The following is a 25,462-nucleotide window of genomic DNA, read 5'->3' as shown; positions in this document are numbered from 1 at the left end:
GCACGCTCCCGGCGGCGTCCGCTTCGGCTCCTCCCCCTAACCCCCCTCAATCTTTCCCTCCTCCAGCACCACCTTCTTCCCGCCCCCTAAGCCCGCCCCTTTTCCCCGCCCTTCCTCGCCATTTTGGGCGGAGACATGACCGCCCACGTGACGCCGTGCTCCCGTCCTCCTCCCGACTGAGGAGGAAGAGCAGAGAGGGGAGGGGGCGCGAGGCAAGGAAAGCTCTGGGGGTGGGGGAAGGGGGGCGGTGTAAGGCTGAGTGATTTCCTTCCGGCACGTCGCCCGCTCCGTGGGAGGGGGTGGGGGGTTTCACTTCCGGGACGGTGTTCCGGCCCATTCCGGCCCATTTCCACCCCCGGAGGTAGGTGCTGCTCCTTGACTGGACTCGGGCCCCACACCCCAGTGCCACTTCCCTGCACCGGGGTCACCTCGCCCGCCCTCCGCCGCAGCGCGCTCCTGGGGCGCTCAGCTACTTTCCTTCATCCCGCCTCCAGGAACCGGGCGACCTTCCACCCCCTTGGCCCCCGGCCGGGCTGATTTGCCGGACCCGCCCCCTCGCGGGGCCCCTCCCTCAGGACCCCGGGATGGGTGGCCCCCTCCCCCACCGCAGACGGGACACACCCAGATACGCACACCCACCTCGCGGCGGCTCCCCGCCCGCCGCCGCCTGGAGCCGGTCCCCGGGCGCCGCCCCCTTCTTAGTTCTCACCTGAGCGCTGGCTCCCCCGCCCGACGTCTTGTCCCCCTCTTCTCCAAAGTTCCTCAGTGACATTTTACCCTTTAGTTAGTTCCCCTCTCCTCATGCTTCCTAACGCAGAAGAAAACTGCTCAAGTGCTGGAGTGGCCAACCCCATGCCGTTCCCAATTCTCCCTCTTACAGCTCTCACCCCTCCAGTGCCGACGGTAGCGAAAGACTTTACTCCAGGGGCTTCCTCACTGGGGAATTGCCGGAAAGAGCAAACAAAAAAGGCGCTGGTGTAGGCTCCAAAATAAACACATCTGAATTCATGATGGCATCGACAGAGGCTCTTATTGGATTAAAAGTTTCAAAACAAACAATAACGCTTTGGAAAAAGGTCAGATTGGCTAAAGTTGATTGTTGAAAACAGTGTATACACTTCCCTATTTAATAAGTGTGTTGTTAATGCGGGGCAGTACTGTGAACTTGGCAGAATAAGTTCCTGAAGTTTCAGGTGTGGTGTAACTATGTAATATATAGATAAGTGGATGCACATTGGGCTCAAGTAAATGTCTTCCTGTTCGGATTTATACAAACTACTTTCAGTAGTTGAAACTGTACTTTCAGCTCTCTTGTATACAGCTTCAGGTTTAGTGTTTCAACCATTCTTAAAAAATAATGGAAAAATGTTGGGCATACTTGGTAAATGCTGTATTTTTTCATCGGATCTGGAGAACTAAGTTTCAGGATGGAAGTATCACCACCACCTTGAAATTGCCAACTTCGATTTTGGCAGATACCCAGCTTTGCTAATTTTGACAACCGAACTTCACATTCTCTGCATCGTGGTTGAATCCTGGCACAACTGTGGGATTTTTTCTAACCTAGAGTTTGCCTCACAGCCCTATAACCAAAGTCTTTTTGTGGCGGGCTCTGACTCTTAAGCTTATATTAGCCTACATTCATGTGTAATATTAGTCCCTCTATAAAATAGTAATTCTTGCAGCAGGTAGTAGAATACCAAGAGGGATATCAAGCCATCTCTGTAGAATTGCATTTATTCAGAAAGCTTTCCTCCTCCAGAGAAAAGTTGTAAAGTTGTTATGAGATTTTATGTTCAGTCTGCAAGTACCTTATAGTTAACACTTAGTCCTTCCCACTACCTTGTGTTGAACTTTATTTTGATGTTATATACCTTATTAGTAAGGAAAGCATGGTCATAACATGAATTTTTAGGAGTCTGCAGATCACTTTTTAGTTTTAACTGTATAATCCTGTGAAACTTAAACTAAAAACCTGTTGGTAGTTCTGTTTCCACATCTAAACATAAGGAAGGTATTTCTTTTACCTGAAAATTTTGAAATTTTATCAGATAACTATGTTTAAATACTTTTGAAATTGAAAACGTCCCGGAAGTAAAATTGTAATTATTAATGAGAATATGGTTTTTTCCAGCAGGGTTGAATGTACCCTCAGGCACGATCATGGAGAAAGGTGGGAACATACAATTGGAGATTCCTGACTTCAGCAACTCTGTCTTGAGCCATCTAAACCAGTTGCGCATGCAGGGCCGTCTCTGTGATATTGTGGTCAATGTGCAAGGACAAGCTTTTCGGGCTCACAAAGTGGTGCTGGCTGCCAGCTCCCCCTATTTCCGGGATCACATGTCCTTGAATGAGATGAGTACAGTCTCCATTTCAGTCATCAAGAACCCTACTGTTTTTGAACAGCTCCTTTCTTTCTGTTACACAGGGCGGATATGCCTGCAACTGGCAGATATCATCAGCTACCTAACAGCTGCCAGTTTTCTGCAGATGCAGCATATTATAGACAAATGTACACAGATCCTGGAGGGCATTCATTTCAAAATTAATGTATCTGAGGTTGAAGCAGAATTAAGTCAAACAAGGACAAAGCATCAAGAGAGACCTCCAGAGTCTCACAGGGTTACACCAAATCTCAACCGCTCCCTTAGCCCACGACATAATACCCCAAAGGGAAACCGGCGAGGTCAGGTTAGTGCTGTGCTGGATATCAGAGAGCTAAGTCCTCCTGAGGAGTCCACCAGCCCTCAGATCATTGAACCAAGTTCTGATGTAGAGAGCCGGGAGCCCATTCTTCGGATCAACCGAGCAGGACAGTGGTATGTGGAGACAGGAGTGGCAGACCGTGGGGGTCGGAGTGATGATGAAGTTAGAGTTCTTGGAGCAGTACACATCAAAACTGAAAATCTGGAGGAGTGGCTTGGGCCTGAGAATCAGCCTTCTGGAGAAGATGGGAGTAGTGCAGAGGAAGTAACAGCCATGATAATTGATACCACAGGCCATGGTTCTGTAGGACAGGAAAATTACACTTTAGGATCTTCAGGAGCCAAGGTGGCTCGGCCAACAAGCAGTGAAGTTGACAGGTAGGTTTGGTTTGATTTTGTTTTCCCATGTAATGGCTATTGTGTAGACATCACTAAAATAGGTCCTGTGTAGTACAGAGAGCATTTTCCTTACCTGATTTTCTTGGTCAAAATAAGTTGATGTTGGGGAAACTGGAGGTGTGCCAAAAGACTTGCATTCTTGTTTTTTTAAAGCAGGAAGCTGCATTCCTGAAGTATTCACAGTGTTGTGAGAACTGTGGTAAAGTTAGACACTTCCATGAATCATAATAGCATCTGCAGCCACACTAGGATAGAATCAGTAATTGCCAGGGCTTCCTCGGGATTCCAGGCAGGGAGCCGATCATCAGCTGGGAACCTGGCAGCATTGCCCTTCCTTGGTGTGTTATCACACAGGTAGGTGGCCTCCGGAAGCCTCACTTTCCTTTGTGGCACTGCTTCCTTTTCTTTGCCCCCAACTACCAAATTAGAGGAAGTATGGTACCAGCAGTAATTGTTCTTTTCAAATTAGTAAAATAGTAATTCTGAAGAAAAGCATTACTGATGTTTCTCATCTCTTTTTTTCCTTTGTTATGTGATGGTATCTTCCCTGTTGTCTTTCATGGATGACTGCTGCTACCACAGGCCTGACAATCTCCCTTTTTTCACCTCACTTTTCTCTTTTAATATGTTGTATTTATTAGAACATTTCTTTTTGGTAGAAATACCATGAGTTTCAGTCAACTAAGAGAAAGTCTCAATTGAAAGAAAGAAATATTACTAATTTAGATTGGTAATATTTGTTCTTTTTCTCTCTTAAAAATAAATTTAAATTGTATGAGCAGAGAAAACTAAAGAACTGTTATTTTGGTTTGGTCTTGAGAAACAAATATATCACAGAGATTCAGTTAGTGTATACTGTATCCATTTCAGGTGGTCTTTTTATGTTATGTTATGTTATGTTATGTTATGTTATGTTATTTTTGAGACGAAGTCTCACTCTGTTGCCCAGGTTGGAGTGCAGTAGTGTGATCTCGGCTCACTGCAGCCTCCACCTCCAGGGTTCAGGTGATTCTCCTGCCACTGTGCCTGGCCTCAGGTGATCTTGATTTGAGTATTGTCTTCCTGTGTCCTTATTAAAATAATCTTGAGCATAGAACTTGTCCTCCTATGTTAGAACTGTATCAGAAGTTCTTGGGTGATGGGTGCACCAAAATCTCACAAATCACGGAAGAACTCACTTATGTAACGAGATACCACCTGTTCCCTGATAACTTACGGAAATAAAAAAAATTAAAAAAACAAAACTATCAGAAGTAATATCAGAACCAGGTGTGGTGGCTCACACCTGTGATCCCAGCACTTTGGGAGGCTGAGGCGAGTGGATTACTTGAGGCCAGGAGTTCGAGACCATCCTGGCCAACATGGTGAAACTCCATCTCTACTAAAAATACAAAAATTAGCTGAGCGTGGTGGCCACGCGCCTGTAATCTCAGCTATTTGGGCAGCTGAGGCAGGTGAATCGCTTGAACCCAGGAGGTGGAGGTTGCAGTTAGCTGAGATTGCACCACTGTACTCCAGCCTGGGCAACAGAGCGAGACTCTGTCTCCAAAAAAAAAAAAAGTAATATCAACTTTAAATGCAAAGATTTTTTAATCTCCATGATCTGTATCAGTAGTCTAAAATACAGGTTATTATGGGACCTTGGAGAAGAAACAGCCAAAAACCTGGCAATTACATAGAAGAAACAAAATTATAGGCCCTGTTTTAATTTATTCCTTTATGGTCTCCCAGTATTTATTTAAGGAAGAAAGCTTATATTTAGCTTTAGCTTCACCAGCTCATATGGTCTGTTATGTCATTTTGTGTTCATTAAATTTACTAGGGCTAACCTATTATTTCAAATCAGATTATGTATTAACTCCATGAAAGTATTTCTCAGTTATTTGTTGCATGGTTTGTTCCCCCTTCTTTAGCCATAGAATAAAGAGGGGCGACATCACCATTTTTCAGGTTCTTTGATGCTGCTTTTCTATTAGTCCCCTTTATGTTCCTCTTCCAACAGATTTAGCCCCTCCGGCAGTGTTGTTCCCTTGACAGAGAGACACAGAGCCAGAAGTGAGTCTCCTGGGAGAATGGATGAGCCTAAGCAACCCAGCTCCCAGGTATGGAGTTGTGGATTTAGAATTGCTGTGGTGTTGAAGGAATTGCTACTGTGTATGAATAGAAAATAATGAAAAAGGAAAGATGTAGGAGAGGTAACAGTGGCCCTGTTAAAGAAATACTGTATTTTTTTTTCCCTGAGGGTAGCAGAAGTTTAATATTAAAATTATACAGAGACATCACCAGAAAGGAAAATTGCAGACTGGTATTTCTCCCAAGCGTAGATGCAAATATCTTGAAAAGAACATTAACAAATTAACAGTGATAGCTGGTTTAACATTTTAAAATTAATCATTGTAATCTGTTTCATTAATAAGGAAAAAGTGATAAATTACATATGGCAATTTTGATAGATACAGAAAAGAGCAATTCAGAAAAGAGCAATTGGCTAAAACTCCTAGCAAACAAGAAATACAAGGGAACTGGCCAGGCACGGTGGCTCATGCCTGTAATCCCAGCACTTTGGGAGGCCAAGGCAGGCGGATCACCTGAGGTCTGGAGTTCAAGACCAGCCTGACCAACATGGAGAAACTCCATCTCTACTAAAAATAGAAAATTAGCCGAGCGTGGTGGCGCATGCCTGTAATCCCAGCTACTCCGGAGGCTGAGGCAGGAGAATAGCTTGAACCCAGGAGGCGGAGGTTGCTGTGACCCAAGATCGCGCCACTGCACTCCAGCCTAGGCAGCAAGAGCAAAACTCCGTGGCAAAAAAAAAAAAAGAAATACAAGGGAACTTTCCTAATCTGATTGAAAGTATCTGTCTAAAAAATCTAGAGAAAATATTTTAATAGTAAGTTATTGAAAGCTTCCCTTGTGTGATTGGGAATGAGACAGAATGTCTGCTACCACTACTTCTACCCAGCTTTTTATTTGTAGTCCTAATCAGTGCAATAAAGCAAGAAATACAAATTTATAGCATAAGGATAACAAAGAAAGAAATAGAACTTTTGTTATTAGTAGACAGCCTGACTTGTTATGTAAAAAATGCAAAGTGGAATACTGTATTTGATTATTTTTTTTTTTCTTGCTTATGGGCGTGCAGGAAAATACACTTTTGGTGTCAGCAGAGTTTGGGAAGTATAAAAAAATAAGATTGTGGAACCCTTTCCTGATTATAATAACCACACTGTACAACTGATAATAATAAAAAATAACCCCAGAAAACTACATGCAGGTAATTTGCAGGTAATTTAGGACCTGGAATGGAAAGTCTGATTTTATACGTGTGTGTGTGTGTGTGCACGCGCATGTGTACTATGTATATGTAGTATACACACACTATGTATACTATAGTATACACACACTACATATACTATGTGTAGTATACACACACACATTTGCCAAGTTACTAATTTATAGCATTTTATTTATGTGTGTGTATATATATTCTTTTTTTTTTTTTGAGACAGAGTCTCACTCTGTCACCCAGGCTGGAGTGCAGTGGTGCGATCTCGGCTCACTGCAACCTCTGCCTCCTGGGTTCAAACGATTCTCCTGCCTCAGCCTCCTGAGTAGCTGGGATTACAGGCGCCCGCCACCACACCTAGCTAATTTTTGTATTTTTAGTAGAGACAGGGTTTCACCATGTGGGCCAGGCTGGTTTTGAATGCCTGACCTTGCCATCTGCCCGCCTCGGCCTCCCAAAGTGCTGGGATTACAGATGTGAGCCATCGCGCCCAGCCTGCATTATATATTTGTAAACAAATTGCTTATTGCTTATGCTTTTTTTTTTTTTTTTTCTATTTTGAGACAGGGTCTCACTCTGGTTGGCCAGGCTGCATTGCACTGGTACAATCTTAGCTCACTTGAGCCTCAACCTCCTAGGTTCAGGTGATTCTCCACCTCAGCCTTCTGAGTAGCTGGAACTACAGGTGCACACTACCATGCCCCGCTAATTTTTTTTTTTGTATTTTTAGTGGAAATGGCATTTCACCAGTTTGTCCAGGCTGGTCTCAAACTCGTGGACTCAAGCAATCTGCCCGCCTCAGCCTCCCAGTTTGCTGGGATTACAGGCGTGAGCCACTGTGCCCACTTGCTTACACATTTTTATTTGTGTTTGCTATTTCATGTACTGTATCTTGTCATTTATTTTCTTCCTGAATATTTTGTTAGACTAGCACATTCTAGAAAGGATAAGAATGATGAATATTTTCTTTACAACTCTCCTTAGCAGCTAGTATGAGTAGTTGGTTGATATTTTTGTTTTTTTCTCACAGGTCTGATTGAATGATTTTTTTTAAAGCTCGTGAACTCACAAAGTAGAAGACAATAAATTGTGAACATTTTTGTCTTTAAAAAATAAACACTGTTGAATTAAGACTACATAGCTCATGTTTTTAGCCTCTGCATTACACTGATAGTATCTGGTCTAATTTTCAACTAAACCACTGATTTTTTTTTTTTTTTTTTTAGACAGAGTCTCGCTGTGTCCCCCAGGCTGGAGTGCAGTGGCATAATCTTGGCTTACTGCAACCTCCACCTCCCTGGTTCAAGCAATTCTCTTGTGTCCGTTTCCCAAGCAGCTGGGACTACAGGCGCATGCCACCACACCCAGCTAATTTTTGTATTTTTAGTAGAGACGGGGTTTCACCATATTGGTCAGGTTGGTCTCGAACTCCTGACCTCAGGTAATCCAACTGCCTCGGCCTCCCAAAGTGCTGAGATTACAGTCATGAGCCACCACGCCCAGCCTAAACCACTGAATATTTATTGTGTGCATGGTGTAGTAATAGCAGTAAGACATTGTTACAAACTGTGTTTTTTAGTTTTGATAAGATGTTAGATAAAATATTAGGAGCTTGGAGGAAAAGTAATTTCACTCATATTATTAGGGCCCTTTTTCTCCTCGTCTCTCAAATATGATATGATAACAATGCAGAGGAGGCTGTTATGCAGATACAGACATGTGTCACTAATTGACAGTATGTTCTGAGAAATGCTAGACCATTTTGTCATTGTGCAAACATAGAGTTTACTTACACAAATCTAGATGGTATAACCTACTACACACCTAGGTTATATGATATATCCTGTGCCTCTTAGGCTACAAACCTGTATAGCATGTTACTGTACTGAATTCTGTAGGCAGTTATAAAGTCATAGTAAAATATTTGTGTATCTAAACATAGAAACGATAGTGTAAAAATATTGCATTATAGTCTTATGGAAGCACAGTTACATATGTGGTCCATCATTGACCAGAATGATGTTATGTGGTACATAACTGTAAATTCAGTAATGAGACAGACATTACAACTCAATGGGGGCATAAGACAGACTAACAAATACACACAAAAAAATGTAAGACTATACAGTATAAACTTCAGTGACAGTGTTGTGGGACTAGGATTGCTTAAAAGGCAATGGAATCAGTGTCCACTTAAGGAAAGTGTTATCAAGATTTTCTTTCTTTTTTTTTTTTTTTTTTTTTTTTTTTTTGAGACGGAGTCTCGCTCTGTCACCCAGCCCAGGCTGGAGTGCAGTGGCGCGATCTCGGCTCACTGCAAGCTCCGCCTCCCGGGTTCACGCCATTCTCCTGCCTCAGCCTCCCGAGTAGCTGGGACTACAGGCGCCCACAACCGCGCCCGGCTAATTTTTTGTATTTTTAGTAGAGACGGGGTTTCACCGTGATCTCGATCTCCTGACCTTGTGATCCGCCTGCCTCGGCCTCCCAAAGTGCTGGGATTACAGGCGTGAGCCACCGCGCCCGGCCAAGATTTTCTTTCTTTTTTTTTTTTTGGAGACGGGATCTTGCTTTGTCCCCCAGGATGGAGTGCAGTGGTACGATCATGGCTCACTGCAGCCTTGCCCTCCCTGGCTCAAACAGTCCTCTCACCTCAGCTCCTGAGTAGTGGGGACCACAGGCATGTGCCACCACACCCAGTTAATTTTTTTGTTTTTTATAGACACAGGGTTTCACTGTATTGCTCAGGCTGATCTCAAATTCCTGAGTTCCAATGGTGACTCACACCTGTAATCCCAGCACTTAGAAGACCAAGGTGCAGTCCTCACAGATGTGAGCCACCACGTCCAGCCTCAAGGATATTTTAAATGCAGTTTTTAAATAAGTTAGGAAGGGATAATTTATTCCATTTATAGATAGAATAGGGGTAAGAATTAGAATTCTGTAAGAATATTTACCTTCTTGAAGCAAAAGGTACAGACCGGCTATAATGAAATAGGAGATAAGTAAGATTAGGTGGAGATGATATTAAGGGTAATATATATGCCTTAATGGATATGAAAGTTTAATATGGTAAGTCTACTCACCCGTTTTTTTCCGCTACTACAGGGAACTAAAACAGGGCAAGGACTTACAGTAAGAATGAATATTGATAGACTTGAAGAACTTCCTGATTATGGGGTTGATTAAACTGGAACACACTAATAAAGTTACTCCTTTACTTAAAAACATTCTGTAACTTTTTCTGTGACATGAAGGTTAATATACTTGGTCTAATTTTCCAAGTGACTTACAGTCTTTTTAACCCAACTTTTCCCACTGCTCATCAGCATTCACTGTCTCAAACAACCAGACTCTCCCTGTGTCAGAACCACATTAAACTTATTTCCCTCTCTGCATCTAAATTCTGAATGCCTCATTGTTTTCAGGTGTCTGGGTTCGGCCAAGGCCCAACTCCTAGTTTTATCTGTCCTAACTGCTCCAGTCCTCTTTGATTTTTCCTTTTTATGATACTATTATAGCATGGTACAGTACAATTTTTCCTGATTCTCTAGATTCATATATATTGTTCCTTTTTTATTTGCATTAGTTTTGTGTTTCCTATTAAACTGAAATCTCCTTGAGAGCAGAGACCACATTTTCTTTCCTCTTTTTGTTTTTGTCTTTTGACAGTTTTAGTACCAATAAGTGTTTATTCATTGTATTTTCCCAGGGAAAGGAGAAGGGAAGGGGAAAGAGTCAGCATGTGTTACAGAATGATTAGAAAATGGGCAAGGAAGTACCCAGTACAGCAAAATCAACCATCAAATAAACACACCCCAGTGATGGGGTCACCAATGCCCAAAGAGGCTCTGTCTCCTGCAGTGCAGGAATGAGGGGAAGGGACCAGGAAAAGAACAGACAGGTACAGACTTTCCTACCTTCCCTCCCTCTCATAAATTCAAGATTTCACATAAAGCTTTAGTTTCTAGTGGTAAACATGAAGTTACATTTGTTCATCTCCTATTAAGCAATCTTGTGGCCACTTTGACATAAATTTCTTGTGCCTGTATAAAAGTTCTTGAGTTACTTGGATATAAATTCACCATTTAGGCCAGGTGCAGTGGCTCACAACTGTAATCCCAACACTTTGGGAGGCTGAGACGGGCTGATTGCTTGACATCAGGAGTTCAAGACCAGCCTGGCCAACATGGTGAAACCCCTTCCCTAGTAAAAGTACAAAAACATTAGCCAGGCATGGTGGCAGGTGCCTGTAATCCCAGATACTTGGGAGCTGAGACAGGAGAATCGCTTGAACCTGGGAGGCGGAGGTTTCTGTGAGCCAAGATCATGCCATTGCCCTCCAGCCTGGGCAGGAAGAGCAAAACTTCATCTCAAAAAAAAAATTCAGCACTTTTTCTCTTTCTTGGCTTCCTGACCCCACTTTCTACATGAAAAGCCCCCCATTGCTTCTCTGTACTTTAGGATTAAAGATTAAGTAGGTTTAATGCATCCAAAATCCACAGTGTCTTAAAGGTTTAGCATGAATCACATCAAGAAAAGTGGTCTTGACTCAGGAGATTGCAAACAAGGGATGGAAAGTTCCTAGCTTCTTCAGGATTTTTGCATAAATCATTTCAGAGTTGTGGAGATGCCCTAAAAATTAAATATGTATATGCATGGGTGTGTAGGTTTTCTTTTGGGGGTCAATGGAATAGAGGGAGAAGGGTAGGGGACAAGTTTTTAGGACAGAAGATCTGGCCCAATAGGTAATAGGGAAAGGAGAACACAAGAGAAAGGATGGTTCAAGATCCCCACTTTTAAGAAGAGAGCTCCCCAATCTAATGTTTCAGATTTTTTACCAGGTACAGAAGCTTCTGTCAAAGATGCTTTGCCAGTTTTTCTCTCAATACAAGAAGAAGTTTGTAGACCCCAAAAGAACATGGAGAAATAATTTCCAACTATCGGCTGGGTGAGGTGGCTCACACTTGTAATCCCAGCACTTTGGGAGGCCCAGGTCAGTGGATCACCTGAGGTCAGGAGTTCGAGACCAACCTGGCAAACATGGTGAAACCCCATCTCTACTAAAAGTAAAACATTAGCCGGGCATGGTGGTGGGCACCTGTAATCTCAGCTACTCGGGAGGCTGCAGCAGGAGAATCACTTGAACCTGGGAGGCAGAGGTTGCAGTGAGCCGAGATCATGCCACTGTACTCCAGCCTGGGCGACAAAGCGAGACTGTCTCAAAAAAGAACATGAAGAAAGACCAGCACATTATATTTACACAAACTAGGCCACTTAGCAATGACCAACTCAGTGACGTCCTCCAAAGCCCAGACAAATACAATGACTAACGGGGTGTAGGGGAAAGCATTTAGGGGAAACAAGAACACGGGATCAGACACACACAACCCAAGTGCGTTTTATTGCATTTGAGAGACCATGTTTTCTTACCTTCTTTGTATCTCTGACATTATCTTCTTAGGTGCCTAATTAATAGGAGTTTTATCTCTAAGTAATTCTTTTTTTTTTTTTTTTTTTTTTTTGAGACGGAGTCTCGCTGTGTCGCCCAGGCTGGAGTGCAGTGGCTGGATCTCAGCTCACTGCAAGCTCTGCCTCCCGGGTTTACACCATTCTCCTGCCTCAGCCTCCCCAGTAGCTGGGACTACAGGCGCCCGCCACCTCGCCCGGCTAGTGTTTTGTATTTTTTAGTGGAGACGGGGTTTCACCATGTTAGCCAGGATGGTCTCGATCTCCTGACCTCGTGATCCGCCCGTCTCGGCCTCCCAAAGTGCTGGGATTACAGGCTTGAGCCACCGTGCCCGGCTATCTCTAAGTAATCCTAAGTAACTAAGTTTACTTAGTAGTTGCCCAATAAATAGGCACCTACTAAATAGGGAGTTATTTAGTTACTTGTAAAATCCTTAATTTTGGAGATCCTTCAAAAATACTAATACACCACATCAGATGACTTTTTAAGGCCCTTCAGTTAACTTTGGGTATGTGGTTAGTAACTGAAAATTAGAATGGTAGAAGGCTTTGAAGTCCATGTAAGCAATCTAGACTGATGTTTGTTTTAGAAAATTTGGAAACCTTCCGTGTATATGGAGGTTTCATATAAATTGTATGGAATAATTCATTAAGAAATAGCTATTGAGCCAGGCACTGATCAAATTCCTAGATATTCGGCAGTGCAGAATGTCCCTGTGCTTACAGCAGAGTTTACAATCGAATAGGTAATTGCCAAGTGAGAGGAATGAAATAATCCACCTCTTGGCAACAGAGAGAACCAGGAGGAAGCGACTTTTGCCTTTGCTTCTTTTTAAAGTTTAAAACAATAAAACTACAAAAAGTATATTGCTGCCATTAACAAGGACCCAATCTACATTTTGTGGTGTTCATTCTTCTATTGGAACTTCACTGTAATAATTTTTTGGATGAGGCTGGTCATAATATGTGATGTTTGTGCTTACAGTTTATCACTGATTACTAAAATGCATTTACTTTCTGCATGTGGACAATACTGATACAACATTACCTTCCTTAGAGTTGGGGAGATATTTTTTCTTTTTTTTCTTTTTTTTTTTTAATTATACTTTAAGTTCTAGGGTACATATGTACAACGTACAGGTTTGTTGCATATGTATACATGTGCCATGTTGGTGTGCTGCACCCGTTAACTCGTCATTTACATTAGGTATATCTCCTAATGCTATCCCTCCCCCATCCTCCCACCCCACGACAGGCCCCGGTGTGTGATGTTCCCCACCCTGTGTCCAAGTGTTCTCATTGTTCAATTCCCACCTATGAGTGAGAACACGCGGTGTTTGGTTTTCTGTCTTTGTGATAGTTTGGTCAGAATGATGGTTTTCAGCTTCATCTATGTCTCTACAACAGACGTGAACTCATCATTTTTTATGGCTGCATAGTATTCCATGGTGTATGTGTGCCACATTTTCTTTTTTTTTTTTTTTTTTTTTTTTTTTTTTTTTTTTTTTTTTTTTTTTTTTTGAGACGGAGTGTCGCTCTGTCGCCCAGGCTGGAGTGCAGTGGCCACATCTCAGCTCACTGCAAGCTCCGCCTCCCGGGTCTACGCCATTCTCCTGCCTCAGCCTCCCGAGTAGCTGGGACTACAGGCGCCCGCCACCTCACCCGGCTAGTTTTTTTGTATTTTTTTAGTAGAGACGGGGTTTCACCGTATTAGCCAGGCTGGTCTCGATCTCCTGACCTTGTGATCCGCCCGTCTCGGCCTCCCAAAGTGCTGGGATTACAGGCTTGAGCCACCGCGCCCGGCCGCCACATTTTCTTAATCCAGTCTATCATTGATGGACATTTGGGTTGGTTCCAAGTCTTTGCTATTATGAATAGTGCTGCAGTAAACATACGTGTGCATGTGTTTTTATAGCAGCATGATTTATAATCCTTTGGATATATACCCAATAATGGAATGGCTGGGTCAAATGGTATTTCTAGTTATAGATCCTTGAGGAATCGCCACACTGTTTTCCACAATGGTTGAACTAGTTTGCAGTCCCACCAACAGTGTAAAAGTGTTCCTATTTCTCCACATCCTCTCCAGCACCTGTTGTTCCTGACTTTTTAATAATTGCCATTCTAACTAGTGTGAGATGGTATCTCATTGTGGTTTTGATTTGCATTTCTCTGATGACCAGTGATGATGAGCATTTTTTTCATGTGTCTTTTGGCTGCATAAATGTCTTCTTTTGAGAAGTGTCTGTTCATATCCTTCATCCACTTTTTGATGGGGTTGTTTGATTTTTTCTTGTAAATTTGTTTAAGTTCTTTGTAGGTTCTGGATATTAGCCCTTTGTCAGATGGGTAAATTGTAAAAATTTTTCCCATTCTATAGGTTGCCTGTTTACTCTGATGGTAGTTTCTTTTGCTGTGCAGAAGCTCTTTAGTTTAATTAGATCCCATTTGTCTATTTTGGCTTTTGTTGCCATTGCTTTTGGTGTTTTGGTCATGAAGTCCTTGCCCATGCCTATGTCCTGAATGGTATTACCTAGGTTTTCTTCTAGGATTTTTATGGTATTAGGTCTAATATTTAAGTCTTTAATCCATCTTGAATTAATTTTTGTATAAGGTGTAAGGAAGGGATCCAGTTTCAGCTTTCTACATATGGCTAGCCAGTTTTCTCAGCCCCACTTATTAAATAGGCAATCCTTTCAGAGTTGGGGGGATTTCTTAGGGTATTTTTACCCTCAAGGTTATAAATAATATGAGTTTGTAATGTTTAATAATAGCTAACATTTATTCAGCACTTTAGTGTATTAACTCATTCAATGCTCAGAGCAACTAGTGAGGGAAATTCTGTTACTATATTCACTTTACAGGTGAGGAAACTGAGGAATAGAAGTGTTAACTAACTTGCTCCAAGTCACACAATAAATGGAACTCACATTTGAACACAGGTTCCAGCATCCTTAATTGCTATGTAATATTATGCATTCATTGCATAATATTTTAGGACCATTGAAGGTCCTAAAAGTTACCATTGTGTTTAGAAAAAAGAGTACTGTTTGGCCGGGCGCGGTGGCTCAAGCCTGTAATCCCAGCACTTTGGGAGGCCGAGACAGGCGGATCACGAGGTCAGGAGATCGAGACCATCCTGGCTAACACGGTGAAACCCCGTCTCTACTAAAAAATACAAAAAACTAGCCGGGCAACGTGGCGGGTGCCTGTAGTCCCAGCTACTCGGGAGGCTGGGAGGCTGAGGCAGGAGAATGGCGTAAACCCAGGAGGCGGAGCTTGCAGTGAGCTGAGATCCGGCCACTGCACTCCAGCCTGGGCGGCAGAGCGAGACTCCGTCTCAAAAAAAAAAAAAAAGGATACTGTTATCATGTTCATTTCTCATGAGAATCCTCTAAAGCTGGCAAATCATATGATAACCTTTGTACCTTATGGATGAGAAGACAGCCTTAGATGTTTTGTCCTTGGTCACCCAAGACCTTTAGTGGGAAGATTCCTCATTCTTTATTTGAATTCAGTTTTTATTATCCAGGGAAATGAAGCAGAAAGAAATATTGATATAAAACAAATAAAATAGTCTTAAAACCTCAGTCTTAGTATTCAGCACTTGACTTTACATACTGCCTCCCAAACCTGTTGAGAACTGCCTGTATTGGAAATGCTGAATAGCACCGTCAGCATAGGAGGGGACAAAACATCTTTAGAAATTAAAAGAGCAAAAGATCTTCTATAGTGTCTATCTTAGGGGGAAAAGCACAGGCAACAAAATTAATTGCTAACTAGATGAATCTTGCTCCAGTTACTCCAGAGTCAACTTTGACATTTTCTTCTCTCCGGGACTTGATCTTTTGTTAAACGTGTAATTCCCTCCTACATATTTAAAAAGGTTTTTATCCCCCTAATATAATGACTTCAGAAGTCAGTCATTATTAAGTCAGGGTAAAAAAACAATTTCCAATTGATTTTTTAAAATATAGAATTTTGAACAAAAAGCATTTCTAAAGCCAAAGATTTTTTTGTTGGTTTTTTTGAGATGGGGTCTCGCTTTGTCACCCAGCCTGGAATGCAGTGGCATGATTACAGCTCACTGCAGCCATGACTTCCCAGGCTCAAGTGATGCTCACACCTCAGCCTTCCCAAGGATCTGGGACTACAGGTGCGCACCATCACACCCAGCTAATTTTTTTATTTTTATTTTTTGTACAGATGGGGTCTTGCTATATTGCCCAGGCTGGTCTCAAACTCCTAGGCTCAGGTTATTCTCCCACCTCAGCCTCCCAAAGTGCTGGGATTATAGGCATGAGCCACCACACCTGGCCTTAAATCCAAGATTTTTAAGTAATTTATTGAAAGGAATATGTTCATACTGCCTCCCAGTTTTCAGATAAAAGACACCCATGCCCTCAAACAGTTTACTCTAAAGTCAGTTAAACTTTCAGTAGTCTTCAGAGTGAAAATAATATGTTCATATGATACTGAAATATTTTACATAAAAAGGAATACTGTCACTTACAAATTGTATACATTTTTATAAAGCTACCTACTGCTAGATTAAAATGTGGTATTAATGAGAACGTCATAATTTATAATATGTTGCCATTATATATTCTGTACTATCTGATATAGTAAATGGTAGCCGTTAGCCACTTGTCACATGTGGCTATTTAAATGTAAATTGTAATTAATTGAAAGCACTTAAAATTGTAAAAGTTACTCAGTTGTATTAGCCATATTACAAATACTCAATAGCCACAGGTGGCTAGTGGCTACTGTAATGAATGGGGTAGGTTATAGAGCATTTTCATCATCCTAGATAGTTCTGGCTGGGCGTCATGGCTTACACCTGTAATCTCGGCACTTTGGGAGACTGAGGTGGGTAGATTGCTTGAGTCCAGGAATTCAGAACCAACCTGGGCAACATGGCAAAGCCCCATCTCTGCAAAAAGTACAAAAATTATCTCGGAGTGGTGGTGCGTGCCTGTGGTCCCAGCTACTCAGGAGACTGAGATGGGAGTATCATCTCAGCCTGGGGAGGTCTAGGCTATAGTGAGCCGTGATCACACCACTGCACTCCAGCCTGAGTGAGAGACCTTGTCTCAAAACAAAACAAAAACATAGTTCTTTTAGACCAGCACTGCCTAAGTACTTGATTGTCTGGAATATAATTGTAAGATTAGGATCCAGGGTGTGGTGTAAGTGGGCTCAGTTTCTCCTCAGATTACTATAAAGTAGTACATTCAGCAGGGGTTTAATAAGCATCCAGTTTGTTAGCCAGACATTAACTTTACTGTGTTGTTCTTTTATAGTAATGGAATAGAGTATTCTCAATTTTTAAAAAATTATTATGGTAATATCTTTACTTTTTGGTAATAATTTTCTGTTTAGTTCTCCACTGAAAATATACATATATCTTAGTAACAAGTAAAAATAGATTTGATTGCTTTTAATATGTATGCTTAATAATATTTGTTCTTTCTTGGTTATTTTCCTTACCTGGTACAGGTAGAAGAATCAGCAATGATGGGAGTAAGTGGCTATGTGGAGTATCTCCGAGAGCAGGAAGTATCTGAGCGGTGGTTCCGGTACAACCCTCGTCTCACCTGCATCTATTGCGCCAAATCTTTCAACCAGAAGGGAAGCCTGGACCGCCACATGCGCCTACACATGGGGATCACACCTTTCGTCTGCCGCATGTGTGGCAAGAAGTATACCCGGAAAGATCAGCTGGAGTATCATATCCGCAAGCACACAGGCAACAAGCCCTTTCACTGTCATGTTTGTGGCAAAAGTTTCCCCTTCCAGGCCATCTTGAATCAGCACTTTCGCAAAAACCACCCTGGCTGTATACCTCTGGAGGGGCCTCACAGCATCTCCCCGGAAACAACTGTCACATCTCGAGGACAAGCCGAGGAAGAGTCACCTTCACAGGAAGAGACACTTGCTCCTGGGGAAGCTGCCCAGGGCTCTGTGTCCACCACTGGGCCAGATTGAAACATCCGGGGGAGGGGGCTGACCCTCTTCCCCTTTGAGCCATAAGCAGCCAGCATCAGAGCCATGGGCTGATATTTAGATTCACAAAATGCCACATCACTAGGCCAGAAGACGCTCCCAAGATGTTGCCAAACTGGAGGATCAGCAACATACACAAAAGCACTAAAGGCTCTTCCCTTCTTATTGCCCGCCTCACACTTTGGAAAATAATCAAGCAAATCAACTTTCTAATTCAGGGATCAACAGCCTTGGTTTGTTAACTTTATAAGAAAAAAGGTTTTTTAACAAAATGATGATACGTGGTCATTTGTCCACCAGTCATGTTTGAACACTGTACTTTGGTCTATATCATCTTGGTGGCTATAATTGCCCAGATCTAAAAAATGCAGCAGGAGCCTTGACCATCCGAAGCAGCCAGCCACAAGACAGAAGGAGGTAGTCATGATGGTGATGAAAAGGAGAAATTTCTCCTCTTCCTTCCCTGCCATAACATGCATTTTTGTGTTTCAAGAAAAAACAAATGAATACTGGTGGTTCTTATTTTGAAAGGTTAGACTTTATCTTTCCCCTGGCTAGGCATCTAATACTTTGCCTGATTATTTCATATAATCAGCCATCTTGAAGCAGTATTCTAGTAGACAGCATCACCTGAAGCACTTGGCAACTGGAAGTAAAATGAGCAGCAAAGTGTATGCAATAGGTACTGCTACATTTGGGGGCTTGAGTGTTGTGCTGAGGAAGAGAAGAGCAGGGAGGGAAGTGTTTTTATGTTTTGCAAATATCAAACAGCACAGAGCCGTACTGCAACTTCCTGACTGGTATTTGTAAACCATAGTGCTACACATCCTTGGGTAATGGCTCTCGTTCAGGTGAATTAATGTGTTAGGCTGACTACCAAAGTTTCATCCAGTCTCTTTGGCTCCTGTTTCCACATTCAGCAATATTGTACATCAGAAATGTCACTTTCCAGTGAAATGAGCCTGGATTGTATTTTTAAATCCACAGGTCATATTTGATAACTTTTATATGAAGTTTTAAACATGTTTTTTCTGCAGTATTGTGGTTGAAGAAATTCAACACTATGGTTCTTACTGCAACCACAATTTCATTTCCTTATACATATGTAATAGTTTATATTTTCAGGCATATAGAAGAACCTCACTTAAACCTATGTCTCGGGTCTGCAAACCTGGTAATTCATAAACCAACCATCAGCAACTAGCTGGTGACTCCAAGAGCTTTGCTTTTTAATAATATACTACAGGGCACTTATCAGAAAACATCATGCAGAATCATGTTGCAATAAATGATCAAAGGATCAGTTTTGATCAGGTTTGGTTACTTAGTCATTCCTAAGATTTTTAAAACTTCAAGGGACCCTTTTAGTAGTTCTGGGTATTTCTAAGATTCTTGATCCAGCACTGAGAGAAAGAACTTACCAAACATGTAGAGATTTAGATACCCTGTCTTTTCATGCAGTGAGAGAAGGAGGAATATTAAGGGTTGTGGGCAAATAGATACTTATAACTTACAGTGCAAGTTGAAAAATCCCTAGCTTCTCTTGATGGAGCACTAGTTGTTGGGGTTCTTTTAAGTATTTAAGTATGTAATGGTTTAAGAAATTGTTTCAGTGCAGAGGCATAGATGATTGTAAAAGAGATTTGGGAGAGGGGCAGGTTGTACCTGTACTGGTGAACCATTTGTGAGAATGTTAGTCATGTGCTCCTTTCCTGAGATTGCTTTGTGGTATGTGAAAAGGTGGGTAGAAAAGAATGAAATTTCTTTGAGATAAGAAATTAGAATGCAAAGGGTAGATCCTAAGCAATCTGAAAATTGTACATGTGCATAAAGTTGCACCCTCTCACAAGAGAAAGGTTATTTTCTCTTCTGAAAAAGCATAGAAATGCATCTTTTATGGGAAGATAATGTTGCTACCATTTAATAAGAGCCTACCCTTAAAGGCAGCATTGAAACTATTTTGTCTTTAGAAGACATAGACTGGTGCATCCTCCTTTTTAGTTGGGCAACAGCATGATAGGGAAAAAAACTGTCTTCTAAAGCCGTCTTTAGGGACTGGCTATGGTCTGTGGCATAGAAAAGGTAAAGTTGAATTACACTAAAATCCTTAGGGAAACAACTGGTAATAAGGTTTTCAGTGGACAGATTTTGCCATTACTGTGAGGTGAGAAGTACAGATTATGCTGCTTTGGATGGAGCTTTTAAGCCTACCAAAAAACGTTAAGTCCATCCTACTTTTGAAAATAGTATGCTAGAAAGTTGTTTCTTTTTCTTCTTTTTTGTATTTTTTAGAGATGGTGTCTCGCACTTGTCACCCAAACCAGAGTGCAGTGGTGCAATCATAGCTCACTGTAATCCTGAACTCCTGGGCTCAAGCGATTCACCTGCCTCAGCCTCCAGGTAGCTAGGACTATAGGCATGCACCACCATGTCTAGCTAATTTTTAAATTTTTTTTGTGGAGACAGTGTCTCTACAAAATTTGCCTAGGCTGGTCTTGAACTCATGGCCTCAAGTAATCCTCCCACCTTGACCTCCCAAAGTGCTAGGATTACAGGCATAAGCCAGTGAACGTGGCCTGGAAAATTCTTTGTTGCTTTGTTAGTTTTTTAGATTGTATGTGAGAAAATGGAGCTTTTTAAACTATTACCAAATTTTAAAGGTGAAGTGCAGTAATTTCTATAAAGAGAAACTTTACAGCATTTGTCAGTTCTCCATCCAGGGTTAGCAACAAACAAATGAGGTAGGGACTATCTCATTCATGTGGAAATGCTATGAATGTTTGGTGGGTTTCCCCTCCCTTTTCTTTTCTTTGACTTTAAATAGCTTTTTCCTATATTGATACTGTGAATAGGGTGCTTCCTGGTCATCTAGGACCACTTTAGCACAATCATGTTTGCTGGTTCTCTCAATTGGCCTAGCCAGAGCCATGAAATTCATGAAAATTTAAGGCAGGCTAGCTTTTAAACAAATTAAAACTTCTGAAAACAATTTCAGCCTTTTAGTTAGAAGAGATATCATTATTCTAAAAAACTGTCCAAGATTCTTACCCAGGTACACTGTGACATTGTCCTAGTTCTTAGCTAACAACACTGATGTGTTGGTCATAGGAGTTACTGATGTTCTATCTACATTAATGAACGCCTATTGGTGTGTGCACAGAGGATACCTCTTAAGGATGTACTAAATGGACTTTGGCTGATGCTGGAAATTCATTACCAAATCTTAACTTGCACATGTTACCTTGTGAAGGGAACTGCATTAGCAATGAGAGCTAAATCATCATGAAGTACTTTAATGCCATGAGATTGCAAACACTGGGACTGTTTTCATTTATTGAGTGGCACTTAGTAGCAAAGGAGCTATCCAGTATTCTCAGCAAAGAAGAGAGACGGAAGTATATTAATCTATTTTCATTCTAAGATGTTCCTTTATTCTCTCTGAACTCTAATACCAGTATAAAATATAGCATTGGCATGAACAGTTAACGCTGTACTTAGGCAGAAAGGCTCTTTCTAATGACTTGTTCTCTCTTTACTCAGAACCGTATTTACCTCTGAACCAAGTTGAATTTTATTTTATTCAAGTTGCAAACTACCCCATGCCATTTTTATTATACTAAAGGGTTAAATCTAACCTCAGATACATAAAGGTAAATTAGTTCATAAAGGATAAAAATTGGGAAAGAAGAGAGCAGTTAAGGAAAATTTTATTTTTTGTCATTTTTTAAATGTTTCCAGTTCCCTCTACGTCAGTGAAACGGTTTTCCAAAGATGGTTTGAAGATAGAAAAAAACTTTTCCCCCCTAGCTTCATAGTTGACATCTGGCATTGGTTGGAATTGGTCTGGTGGCAGAGTGAAATAGGGAACTTCTTTTTTTTTCTTAAAGACAGGGTCTCACTATGTTGCCCAGCCTGGTCTCAAACTACTGGGCTCAAGCGGTCCTCTTTCCTCAGCCTCCCAAGGAGCTGGGACGGCGCGTGACCACACCTGGCTGTAAATGTCATTCTTAATAGCTGAATAATCTTTGGTCAAGAAGTAACTTTTCCAGAGTTTTAGCTGTTACTTGACATTAATTGTGTTTCTTTTAACTGGTGAAAACTATATTTTGTTTGACTAGACGATCTAATTAATGTAAATGAAAGCAGTGGATAATGGAAAGGAAATTGAACAAAGACAAAAGTCTTGTTCATCATAGTGGAAAGGCATTTAATCAGGAAGAAGTTGGAATCCTGGAAGTTTTTCTTTTTTCAGGTACAACAGGCATTTTTTTTCTCTTCCTAAAATGTTCTTCCCCTTATCTGTGTACTTATTAGTTCAAGGAGTAACAAATGAGTCTTAGTTGAACTTAGTCTTTGGAAATTGAGCTCTTTATTTAGGCTATATGTGAAAGAGTTTATTGAAATACTTTGGTTGCTAAGCAGATTTAGAAAAGGAACAAGCAATTGTCAGGCAAATCCCTAGGTTTGAGAAGATGTCCTCAGCAAAATATACCCCTAGGACTTACTGAATTAGATCAGGGTTCAGCAAACAATAGTTTGCAGGCCAAATGCTGAGGCTACTTGCTTGTGTAAAGAAAATTATAATGGAATAGGGCTGCACTTACTTAAGTATTGTTTATGGCTTCTTTCTACTATACTGGCAAAATTGAGTACTTGTGACAAAGATCACGTGGCTGCAAAGCTTGAAAATATTTACTGTCTGGTATCTGTTAGAAAAAATTTGCCAACTCCAAGAAAGAATTACCTCCTAAAGTTGTTACTCCTCACATTTTGCCTTTACAATAGTTTAGTTGAAGTTTTAAATTCATGTTGGCACATACGCATGTTTCTTGAAAGAGTTTGCCAACATTTTCTACATCCTCTTCTCATAACTCTTTTTGTGCTCCTTCATGATTCCCATTGCTTTAAAATCATTTAGAATTGGCCTTGTGGTTTGTCCTTGCCTTAATGGTGCAGGTATTTTAAAGTTTAGTTATAAGTAAGTGTTGCCATTCCTCTGAGTTAACTTGAACTGGTTTGCATAATGGTGACAAGAATAAATTTTTTCCCAAGTGGATTAAAAACTAATTTCATTATGAAGAAGTATTTTGATTCATATCCAAAGTACTGTTTTTCTAGATTAGAACCCCTACCTTTTCCCTCTTAATTTTAACTTCTTTAAACTCACTCTGTTCCATGTAGAGCAGTAAAAAGCCAAGTTTTTCTCCCTTTTTTCCTGGATGTTTTGAAACATAATGAAACATCTGAGGATTTCAAATTCTTTTTAGACATATCTTCCCATTTCTGTTATTGTGTATAATTCTTCCAAATATGTATTGGAACTTGTTTGCTTTGTGAATGTTCACTCTTAGTGTTCAAATAGCCTACTTATATTCAATGTGGGGAAAATGGGAAATGTTAGGGGTTTAATAAACAGAAATCGTTGCAGGAAGCCGAGTGTGACAGCAGGCACCTATAATCCCAGCTACTCGGGAGACTGAGAGTCCCACTTGAGGCCAGGAGTTGAAGGACCAGCCTGGCAACATAGACCTCATCTCTAAGACAAAAAAACAAATCCTTGCAAGAGGAGAGAATAATTGCTTCCCATTTGGAAGTGATATAGGGACTTTTGAATTAGATCTGTCTTGACAAAGTCGTCTAGGCTGTGCTGATAACAGTATAGGGAGTTTGATTCTTTGTTGTGAGCTCTGTCAACATAGACAAAGTTCAGGTGAGTAACTAGCTTTCTATAATAAGGACTCTCTTCACTAGGTATTTTAAAGTTGCCTCTTTCTAATTGGATATTAGTAAGTTTTATATGATATACCCCCTGAGTAATAGATACTCCTCATCTATAAAATTCGGAATATTTGCCTAGGTTAGATCTGCCCTGGCTTAGAGCAGTTATACCTATAGTAACAGTAGGTTTTTGAGATTTTGGAGTATTACTTTTCTGATTAACCTAGGATTCTGATTAAGCTGGAATGTAGGATTTATGAAAGAATTGGATTTTGTTAGCCTAATGAATCATCTGCATCCCACTCTATTTGAGGTCTTAATAATAGATGTCAATTTAAATATGAATCTATTGAAAGCAATGAAGTTTTCCAAGCATTATGACATCCTTGATAAGTCTCAGTCTTATCTTTTTTCTTATTTTCTAGTCTCTTTCCCTGTCTTTAGTCTTCTTCCTCTTACATGGTGCTTTTCCCAGGGCCAGTCTTTTTAGTTTCTAAGCAAGCAGGCTTTTTTGTTCAGGATAAGCCAGAGTTAGATATTATGAATACTTTGAAACATCTGAATATGTTACATTCCAAAGTATGTAATTACTGATAACGATAGTATTATCAAAACCTGAAAGATAGTGGTACAGATTATTCAGTTTAGTTGTGTAGGCAGACTATCTTTCTCCTCAATTGTGACACACAGCAGTGACTTGAGAAGGCAAATATTACTTGAAACCCACATTATCTTTATAGAGGGTACGTATATAAATAAATTTCCTACCTGACATTTTTCCCATTATCAATGTATCAGTAGCTCGCATCTTAACATAGAAGAAGCCCATTAGCTCAAATACTGGAAGCTTCAAACAGCAAAGTAAGTTACAAAAGCAAAGCAGTTAATGAAAAAGACTTTGTCTATTGCCTGCTTCTTTCATGTCTACTCAGTAGGTCCTGTTGAGGATGCTAGAATACACCATCCAGTTAAGAAAGGGGTTGTTTTGTTTTGTTTGAGACAGAGTCTTGGTCTGTCATCCAGGCTGGAGTGCAGTGGCTCAATCTTGGCTCACTGCAGTCTCCACCTCCTTGGTTCAAGCAATTCTCGTGCCTCAGCCTCCTGAGTAGCGGGGATTACAGGTGTGTGCCACCATGCCCAGCTAATTTTTGTATTTTTAGTAGAGATGGGATTTCACCATGTTGGCCAGGCTGGTCTTGAACTCCTGGCCTCAATTGATCCTCCCGCCTCGGCCTCCCAAAGTACTGGACTTAACAGGCATGAACCACTGCACCCAGCCTCAGTTAAGAGAGATTTATGTTCAGCATCTCATATGGACTACACCATGATTTAATATACTGCAAATCTTAGGATTTCAGTTAATCCATAATGCCAGGAGTTAAAGTATTTCATGGGAACATGTTTCCTCTTCTATGAAATCACCTGTCTGCAGTGATAGGTAATGTATAGGAGAATCTGTTTCATTAAGTAAATATTAAGTACTTTTTGATACCAGACAACATGCTTGGAATTTGTATAATAAAACTGGCTTTAGACGTAGTTTAGATATAATGTGTCTTCCTATACTTGAGAGTCCTAAGCCCACTTGGTTGGCGTCTGGGATGTATTGCTTTTGAAAAGCCTCCACTTTTTACTGTAGAGATAAAAGATCAAAAAGGGGACAGAATTAGCTGTATTAAGTGCTTTATTGTCATAACTGCAGTTAATATAATAATACTATGAGGTAATAAGAGTAATGTTAAAAATAACTTTTTTTTGAATGCTTACTATGTACCAGGCACAGTTCTATGTGCTTCACATTGATTAACTCATCTAATCCTTATGACAATCCCATGAGGGTGGATAACATATTATCCTCATTTTAGAGGGGAAGAAA

At 40.9% G+C, this 25,462-nt stretch overlaps 1 protein-coding gene across 4 annotated transcripts; it reads left to right on the top strand.

The window, feature by feature from the left end:
- Positions 1–11: 11 nt before the first annotated feature.
- Positions 12–25,462, top strand: ZBTB37 (zinc finger and BTB domain containing 37). Of its 4 annotated transcripts, none has more exons than XM_050767218.1 (4): positions 12–361; positions 2,135–3,086; positions 5,110–5,209; positions 17,362–25,462. In XM_050767218.1, the coding sequence occupies exons 2-4, from the start codon at positions 2,164–2,166 to the stop codon at positions 17,848–17,850; spliced, it is 1,512 nt and encodes a 503-aa protein (XP_050623175.1). In that variant the 5' UTR covers positions 12–361; positions 2,135–2,163; the 3' UTR covers positions 17,851–25,462. The 4 variants fall into 4 exon arrangements, with proteins under 4 accessions (XP_050623175.1, XP_050623163.1, XP_050623153.1 ...); XM_050767206.1 differs by having other exon boundaries at positions 13–361; positions 2,138–3,086; XM_050767196.1 differs by lacking the exon at positions 12–361 and adding an exon at positions 881–1,076.

The sequence above is a fragment of the Macaca thibetana genome, chromosome 1, assembly GCF_024542745.1.
Source record: "Macaca thibetana thibetana isolate TM-01 chromosome 1, ASM2454274v1, whole genome shotgun sequence".
In the NCBI taxonomy this organism is placed as follows: Eukaryota; Metazoa; Chordata; class Mammalia; order Primates; family Cercopithecidae; genus Macaca; species Macaca thibetana.
Note: the sequence above shows the minus strand (reverse complement) of the source record. Positions and strands in the feature narration are given on the sequence as shown.

Coding starts and splice junctions, on each gene's coding strand:
- ZBTB37 (XM_050767218.1), top strand. CDS start 2,164: ATGGAGAAAGGTGGGAACATACAATTGGAGATTCCTGACTTCAGCAAC. Junction 3,087..5,109: donor ACAAGCAGTGAAGTTGACAG/GTAGGTTTGGTT, acceptor CTCTTCCAACAG/ATTTAGCCCCTCCGGCAGTG. Junction 5,210..17,361: donor CTAAGCAACCCAGCTCCCAG/GTATGGAGTTGT, acceptor TACCTGGTACAG/GTAGAAGAATCAGCAATGAT.